At 45.6% G+C, this 8,711-nt stretch overlaps 4 protein-coding genes across 4 annotated transcripts; all 4 read right to left on the bottom strand.

Moving 5' to 3' along the window:
• Positions 1–122: 122 nt before the first annotated feature.
• Positions 123–2,933, bottom strand: DQ04_07261030 (putative protein kinase-like protein; the record flags this gene model as incomplete). Its single annotated transcript, XM_009315089.1, has 1 exon — positions 123–2,933. One exon carries the CDS (start codon positions 2,931–2,933, stop codon positions 123–125), a length of 2,811 nt encoding a protein of 936 aa, XP_009313364.1.
• A 661-nt stretch (positions 2,934–3,594) lies between these two features.
• Positions 3,595–4,362, bottom strand: DQ04_07261020 (putative SNF2 DNA repair protein; the record flags this gene model as incomplete). Its single annotated transcript, XM_009315088.1, has 1 exon — positions 3,595–4,362. The coding sequence occupies one exon, from the start codon at positions 4,360–4,362 to the stop codon at positions 3,595–3,597; it is 768 nt and encodes a 255-aa protein (XP_009313363.1).
• A 259-nt stretch (positions 4,363–4,621) lies between these two features.
• Positions 4,622–5,422, bottom strand: DQ04_07261010 (hypothetical protein; the record flags this gene model as incomplete). Its single annotated transcript, XM_009315087.1, has 1 exon — positions 4,622–5,422. One exon carries the CDS (start codon positions 5,420–5,422, stop codon positions 4,622–4,624), a length of 801 nt encoding a protein of 266 aa, XP_009313362.1.
• Positions 5,423–6,105: 683 nt separating this feature from the next.
• DQ04_07261000 (protein kinase) lies at positions 6,106–8,451 on the bottom strand (the record flags this gene model as incomplete). Its single annotated transcript, XM_009315086.1, has 1 exon — positions 6,106–8,451. The coding sequence occupies one exon, from the start codon at positions 8,449–8,451 to the stop codon at positions 6,106–6,108; it is 2,346 nt and encodes a 781-aa protein (XP_009313361.1).
• Between the last annotated feature and the right edge of the window lie 260 nt (positions 8,452–8,711).

Raw genomic sequence — 8,711 nt, 5'->3', positions numbered from 1 at the left:
AAAAAAAAAAAAAACGATAACGATCATTGTTGTACCAAAAATGGGTTGAGTGTTTTCTGTACCACAATACGAAGAGTTAAGTCATTGAGGAATTTGTTGTATTTGTGAAAGAGATACTGCTCTCAACAGCCTTTTCCCTGAGAATGTATAGGGCACGCGGCGGTGTGGTCTGGTGGCACTTCTTCCCACAAAACTCGTAGTGTTTCCTGTAACGAATATAGCACATGTTTGTTGGGTGTTTTGCATCTTCTCTTCATGTGTTGCTTTTGTTCATGGGGCTCTACAGAAGGTTGTGCGCGTGCAATATACGCCCTCTTCTCTTCTTTTTCTGTTTGTTGTGTATGCAGGGCATTGCAATACCACGCGTGGAGTAATGTAAACCGTATAGTATTGAATAGCTCTCGAACTTCCTGTTCAACATCATCACTGCCTCGTGAAGTGGATCGCCACCCGTACAATTTTTTGGATCGCAGACCTAACTGTAGTTCATTCTCCACTGCCAACAGAGCTTTCTCTCTTGATTGTGGATCCGTGAAGGTTTCAAAAGCTGCGGGGCCGAGGGGCAAGCGGATGAAAGCAAATCGACGTCCTTGAGACGTTTCAGCGCCCGCATTCCTGGCAATCCATGCTGTCGCGACGCTCCAAGGAATTCCAGTGCACGACGCTAGCCAGTTTAGTATCATGGGTGGAAGTACAGCATTCGTCTCACAGTTTTCAAGTGACCTACTGAGGTTTCGGACTGCACTGAGAACCTTTTCCGTGAGCTCTTTCTGCACTTCGGAAGCCACGGTATAGTGCGGCAAGTCCTCCCACTGCACCAGCGCCCGCATTGCCCAGAAAAGCCACACTACAAGTGTCTCCTCTTCAAACAGGGTCGGAGGCACCTCCGATAGTAACTTTAACCACTGTAGGGCCGTTTCAGATTCTCTTCCCTTACGTGAGTTGTCACTTTCGTCAAGGCCAAGTCGCGCCACTGCTTTGAAAAATGTATTAACGACATGTGGCATACTGCAATTTGATCGTATAACAGAAATCTCCTCTCCTGAAGCCTCAGTGTGGTGCTTAGGTGGTCCCGGTTCTTCCTTCTCAAGCGCATGGATAACCTGACGAAGCAAGACCGCTGCATCCCCAGGGCGGTGGTCCTCCGTGATCCACATTTGCATCACCTGGGCTAGCAACAGTGGAATTCCCTCCTCTGGAGGCAAAACTGTACTATTATGTACTGTCCCATGAACCATCGTGCAAAGTAGGGCATCCACAACATATGCATACCGCGGTTCACCCACACGGCGTAGGAGACCGGAGACAAATCGTGCTTTTTGACTCACAGAGAACTGTTGTGATAGAAACGTCTCTGCAATCGCTGTAAAGCTGCTCCCTGTGTGATTTGGCCCTTCCGAATCACACAACGCCCCCAGCTCCAGTTGAACTTGGCACATCCAAAACTCCTCTGCTTCATTAAAAAACCTGCCACGGTGGAGGGCCTCCCGCACCAGCTCTCGTGCAGGACCACCAAGGATGATGCTGGACCGCGCCAGACGATCCTTCACGATTTCCTGAAAAAATACCGAAGGTGGTAGCCGGGTCGCTAAGGCTGCAACCACTTCTGGACAGCGCAATGCTGTCGTCACAGTTTCTGGTGTCAATGAGTGAGAAACTTTACCAAAATAAAGTGTAGGCCACTCGCCCAATACCTGCAATGCAACTTCGCACGACGGAGCTCGAAGAAGCAAGCGTGTAAGCAGCAGTTGTTTTGTGACGACGGTGGGAAGAGTGCGCCTCTCCGCTTCTGGCAAATCATTGTGAGATGTACTTGTCCACGCTGTAAGTAAACGACGACATAGTGCAAAGTCTGCTATGCGTGTAGTTGCCTCTGTGAGGCGATGGTAGATCTCCTGGTTCTCATACAACTGCATTTCATGTGCACACGATTGGAGGCCAGAAGTGAGACCGACGAAATGCAACACCTCCAGACTGCTCTCCTCCAACTCGGGGCGCATCAAGAGAGGATTGGTGTCGATGTCATGTTCTTCGAATTCAATGCCAGACTCCTTATACGTGGCACATTCTGGTGTCTTGGACACCTTGCAGCCCTCACCAGCAACATCAGAGGAGGGAAGAGGTGGTGAAAGTAGACCTGTCAGAATACGCTGTGCCTCTGTTGTTCCTTTTAATGTGTCCCAGAACGATTCCCAACGTACCAGTAATGCGTCCATCAAAAGCACCATGGAAGGTGTTTCTACACAGGCTCGGTAGTATGCATCATGATTAACGGCGGCGAGCAAAGCAACTGTATCACTCCGCGAGCGCACCCTGGAAAGATCCTTCAAGTACGGTTCAATAAGGTTGTAGAAATGCATATTGTGAATTGTTCGCAATGCATCTATCCATCTCTCCTTGCGGATATTGTGTCGCAGAGATATATTGATAATGGCACAGGGAGCGGTAAGTGCAGGGAATGCATCGAAGAAAGGAGGTGACAGCTTAAGTGAGGTGTTTTCACCGCCACTACCGATATTGTTGTCATTATTTACCCCACCGGATTCGCAGCTCCCTGATTTCCGTGCCACAGGGGAATCAGTGACCTGTAAAATGAAACGGAGTCGATGGTAGAGCGGGCGCAGAGTTCCTTGATGCTGGATGCTGGACATGAGGAAAGCCAAAGGAGATGGTGGTCTTTGCGACGCCCCTTCCCTTCGCGTCTCGGTAGGCGTACGCGCGTCATTCGTCACACAAAATGGTCCATCCGCGTCATTAAGTCTCAGCGAATAAAACGGGTGTATCATCTCCCATGTTGGCGCGCATCCACCCGTGCATCCGTCTGCCGCATCTCGCAATGAAAGATAAAGAGACATTACAGCCTCATCCGAAACGGGAAGACGCCGTTTGCGTAAAAATTCATAACATGACAGTGCTGACTCCCACGAGTGCATCCTCGCACAAAGGAGCTCGGTGGTTGATATACACCACGGTACTTTCGCAGTGTCCACCCTACACCCTCGTGCAGCCCCAGACCTTTTTACTGGAATACCAAAAAGCGATGATCCTCTTTGTGGTAGGTGTGACGGTGTTGATGGTGGCAAGAGCCTAATTGGCATTTATTGGCATGAAGTATTCGCTGTCTATTTCCTGTTCTTTGTTTTGAAGCAGAAATTCTTTTCTTCAGAAGCACACACACGCACACAGAGACACACAACTCAACACTATAGGCGTCAGAATATGGTTATGACGTTTCCCGTACTTCACACTGGGAAGGAGCCCTCCATACGCAAGATAAAAATTGAGTATAAAGAAAAAAAAGAGGAGAAGAGTGTGTAACGGGCCCCCATGAGAGAAAAAAATTAAAGAAGCATACGAAAACTACAACGACTTCAAGCATTGCGACCAAAATGAGGAAATCTATTTCTTTGTAGAATTGTGCTTTTGTATGATGCGTGATAGGGTGTCATGGCCCGCTATTGCCTCTTCCATTCAAACGAGGGAATTTGACACGGTGCCCCAGGGAAATGGCAGCGTATACTTCAATAACAAAAGACACCGACGTACCTGTCCCGGCTTTTTCCCCTAACAACCAGTAGGAATGCAGTAAAAAGCCTACTGATTTTTTTTATTTTCCTTACATGTCTTCTTTTCTTTCCCACAGTTCAGTACCGCCTTTGTATTCTTCCTATACTGCAGAATCTGGATGATGATCGCTACGTTCAGTCCCACTGAGATGCTGAACTGCGTCAACATCACGTGTCTTCCCTTCTCAACTGGTACGTTGTGGAAAGTCGTCAGCAACCTTGAAATTCCACCCATCATAGCCAAGTAGAACGTGGCAAACGACAGTTGCCCTGTTGATTCATTCCGATAATTCATAATGATCTGAGGTACACGACTACTCATCCCGAAGAGGATCTGCACACTCAACAGCCACTCGTGAAGATCCCGATCAAGAAATCCAGTCGACATGGCAGCGAGTGCCGTCGCTTCTGCAAGAAACACTGACATGGCATACAGCAGGTTATTCTGGAGATAGCCAACCAGCAGCAACAGCAGAGCCATCTCCAGCATGATGAACATGTTCTCGCCAAAGTCTTTGAACTGTAGCGCTTGAGCAATACCCCAGCTCGTGGTAATCACGTATGAAGTCAACTCAAAGCAAAGCGATGCAAGGGAAATACCAGCCGCACTACGGTGTTGTAGAACCTTCACAATCTGTGGAACCTTCAGCATCACAGAGCCAAAGACCACGCCATAGGGAAGAATGTGGCCGATAAAATAGCGCATAAAAACGACAATAGGATCATCTTCTTCCCTGCCAACAGCAGCAGCAGCAGCAGCAGACGCAATAATTTTCGGTTCACCTTCAGATGCCATATTGATGTGTGTCTCCTTTTACGTTTAGCAAAAAAAAAATATCTGGTCGCTATACGAACGAGAGAGTACCTTTCACTTTGTCTTCAATATTCACGTTTGGAGAATAAAATAAAACTCTTATCAATCCAATCCCCAACACATCAAAAATAAACAAAAGGAATGAAAGATTCACGAAGACAAACTTATAGAGAGACGCAAGCTCCTCCTAATGTCATATGAAGAGCCAACAACATTTAATAGCCCGCAAACAGGAAGGCAATCAAAGCTCTGAAAAATCAACCGCCTCGTTCATCATTCGCAAGGCGGACATCATGCTGCGCACCAGAGACGGTGCATCATGATAGAAATGGAGGTATGATGGATCAATATTCATACCTTGGTTGAAAATTGGCATGACGCTACCATTGTGGGGAAACAAGAAGAAAACTCGAGGGAAGTATTCACCCTGTCCAGCAAATGTCTCTCTCATAACGTTTGCCTTTCCCTTTTTTAATTCCTTCCTTTTACGGTCCCTGCGTCGAAACGAAAAATTGCCACCAATGCGCGGTTGAGGATACGGGTAATGTCTAATTGTGTCATCTAGTGTTTTGGCAGACACCAAAGTCATGTATTCAGACAAAAGCTCAAATTCCGCACTTTTGCCTACGTCGTCCAACAACTCCTGGCATGCAGGGCAACCATTTTGGTGGAACAACAGCATAATAGGCAAATGGCACATCTTATTAGAAGATGCGGAACGAGATGTTGCCAAAAAATGCCACACAGCATCCTCGCCTACAGTATGGGTCTTGACATCCTGTCCAATTGAATAATAGGAAGAGCTGCCCTTTAGCAAGGTGCACTGGGCTCTGGTGACGCTGTGAACCAGTTGATTCCACTTTATCCACGGAATGTGCCTTGTATATTGCCTTAGCAGATCCTTCTGGATGTCTTCACCATCTCTGGTGTACCACCTGTAATGATCTCGCGATCCGCCCTTAGAGTTACTTTCCGCCACACTCACCAAAGAGGTGCACCAAAGTAACCCGAAATACAACCATAACAAGAGCAAGCGTTGCATAAGCAACGAACGTTCCTCTTGAAAACAACCCTAAGCTAATAGTATGACCAAAAAAAAACCAAAAATGTTCTGGCAAAAACCCAAGCACAACAAAAACCACAACCCAAGGAGAATACACAGAGTCATGAAACCGCAGATATTTGTGCGCTAGTAAGACATATTGCATTTTGTTTCTTTTTTTTTTTTTTCATCCCTTGAGCATAATCGCATTTTGCATGTTCCCTCTATTCTCATTACCTTTCATTCTTCAAGATGGTAGCGAAAACACAGCTAGGTCCAGGCAGAAAAAAACGTATCATGGTAAAGACAGCGCACAAAGAGGACCATATTCGTTTCCATCTCACCCACGTTTTTGTCTTAAAATCCTCTCAAACACCGAAATCTACGAACGGTGCTGTCTTTGCTATCGCAAACAAAAAAGCTGCGCAAGTGAAGAAAGAAGAAATGAGTCGGATATTCAGGAAAACGTGTGAAGCACTACGACGGCACAACAATGAAAGAATTCCAAGAGATCTGCAATGAACAACCGCTATAATTTTGTTCCTCATCATTTTCCAAAGATGAAATCAGGACCGCTGTGGGGTCCTTGATTTATTCATATCTTTTTGCAAAAATCTGTTTTCTGTTATCTAAAAGCATGGCTCTTTATTCTTCCCTGTAACACCCACACCCACACGCATTGGTCAGTCAGACTGTGTCAAAAAAGGATGAGAGAGAAGATCCTTGCTTCTAGGACGCTTTTTGTGATCAAGAGTCAAACACGCCTCCACAAATGACAAAAATGCGGTATCGGTGACGTTATGAGCGGCTAATTTCTGTCGCAGTGCGGTGTAAGGTCTCTCATAAACGGACACTTCTTCTTTCTTCTCCGCATCGCCACCAACGCCTTCATCGTTCTCGGCATTCCTATGCTTTTCATTATTGGTCTCCTTTGATGGGGGTACCGGAGTATACAAATAGTAATAGGATGAATCCTCTACGGAATCATCACCATCTTTGTTGCCTTGCTCATACATACAACCAAACTTATTAATAAATTTGGCAGTATGTCGACCTTCCCACAATAATCGCCTGGGAAGTGGTTGTCCACAGATGTAGACAATGCGAGCAAGCATCTCAGGAACAGTCTCAGAAGTAAAAAGAACTTCTCCAGTCACAAGCTCTACTAAAATGGCACCGAGGGACCACACATCAATCCTTCCATCGTAGTCGCATCCTAGAATAACTTCAGGAGCACGGTAACTGCGACTCTGAATATATGAGCTTAGGTGATCACTCAAAAAGCAACTGCTCCCAAAGTCAATGACTTTTATTACACAACGGCGATGTGAAACAAATAGTATGTTCTCCGGTTTCAGATCTGCATGAATAAGGTTTAGACTATGAACGTACTTAAGAGCCTCAACAATTTGTCGTGCGATACGGCGAAGACGAGGGATAGTAAAATAAAAAGTGTCCTCTTCCTCACGGTTGTACTTTGAATATTCGTAAAGGTTGTCAGAAAGCAGCTCCGTTACAAGCATAGTGTGTTCCTTGTAGTAGAAGCAGTCGATGAGACGAACAACATGGGCCTTATCAGGGTCTTTGTACTTATTGATCAGAGTCAGCAAACGAATCTCGTCAAGTGACTGATCAAAGAAATCCTTTGAATTGTTGATAATCTTGAGGCACACTTCAGCATAGCCAATAATTTTCCTCTTTTTATCACCAGAATCGTTTTTATTGGCTTCGGAATCGCTGTCATGTTTATGTTTGGTGCCAGAGAGGTCTTCTTCCTCTTCTTCTTCATCATCATCGTAAATAGGCTGATGCAAATCGTAGCAACGCACAGCCCGGCTAAATGTTGCCTTCCCTAGCAACTCTATGATTTGATAACGATCTGCAACAATTACACCGCGCTCGATAGGAAACACCTTTTCCTCTTCGAATCCTGTTTTAAACGGATCCATAATCACTCGAAGATTGAATGAACCCATTGTCACAGGTGCCTTTCCCTCACTGGCGAGACGGCGAAACTCGTGGCGACGTTCTTCGCGGGCCTGCACTGCATCAAAAACCGCTTGCCGTTCCAACTCCACAACAAACTCAAAAGGAGACGTTGGTTTAAAGGCGCATCGGTCTTCTTCCGTTGTGGCACACTCCTTGTAATTGTAGTTCACCAAGTCCTCCTTAGTAAGATGTACCGGTTTAATTGAAGATAGCAATCCTCTACGATGAATGGTGTCGTTGAACATTTTGCTCAACAAGGAAGCCTGCTCCTCAGTAATGCCACCTCCGAATGGAAATGAAGGAACACGGAAGACCTTCTTCGTTCCAGCCTTACCATTGTTCTCTTTGTTATCATCCTCTGCATCATCGTCTTCGCTACCGTCCTCAACCACATCTTCTGTATCAAGACAAAGACGCATTGGTTCAGGTTGCCAAGTGCATCCGCTTATCTCTTGATAGAGCGTGGGGTCTACTGCTTTAAAAACAACCTGCGTCTTAACGCCATCGTAGATATTGTCGTCAGAATCTGCGGAACAGTCTACAGCAGTCGCACGTGCATTTGACGGTCTTTTACTTCGATGTGGACGATGGAGGTCTTCAACAGCAACACCGTTATCGTCTTCGTTGTCAACCTCATGTGTAGAGGCGTTTTCCATGTTATCCAACTCATCTTCGTATAAACGGCGTTCATCAGTTTCTGTTTTCTTTGTCTGTCTCCCGATGGAAACGTGTTGAGCTGAAATACCACTACACATTGGATCTTCTTCTTCAGGCTTCCCTGATAAGGGAAAACCATGAATTGGATCCTTATAAACTTGAAGCCCTGTTGACTGCATCGGCCGCTTTACAGCGGGTGCTGCGGATTCGAGTGCACTCAAAAGTGTCTCATATGATTTTGAACCGTCTCCGTTACGAGTCTTTTGTCGAACAGCCTCAGTAGTCTCTAGCATTGACTTCGCGAGTGCCTTCAATTCTTCTATTATGTTATCAGTGGACACATCGCGTTGGTCTATAGGTTCTGCTGCATCCATGCCTTCCATACCTCAACTTCTGTTTAGGGGAAACGGCGAGAAGAAAAAAAATTACGCCAAAAAACAAGCCCACAAAATTACAACACAGCCCGTTAGCAAAACAAACAACGAAACAAAAAAAGCAATGCGTTCAAAAAAAAAAAAAGAATTAGAAACAAAAAAAACTTCAAAACAAAAAAAAAGATTATTGATTACTAAAAAAAACCTTTGGGAAACCTCTGCCCACCTTCGGGAAAAACCGCACAACACACACACCACCATGCGACTTT

The sequence above is a fragment of the Trypanosoma grayi genome (genome assembly GCF_000691245.1).
Source record: "Trypanosoma grayi strain ANR4 Tgr_726_V1, whole genome shotgun sequence".
NCBI classification, from domain to species: domain Eukaryota; phylum Euglenozoa; class Kinetoplastea; order Trypanosomatida; family Trypanosomatidae; genus Trypanosoma; species Trypanosoma grayi.
Note: the sequence above shows the minus strand (reverse complement) of the source record. Positions and strands in the feature narration are given on the sequence as shown.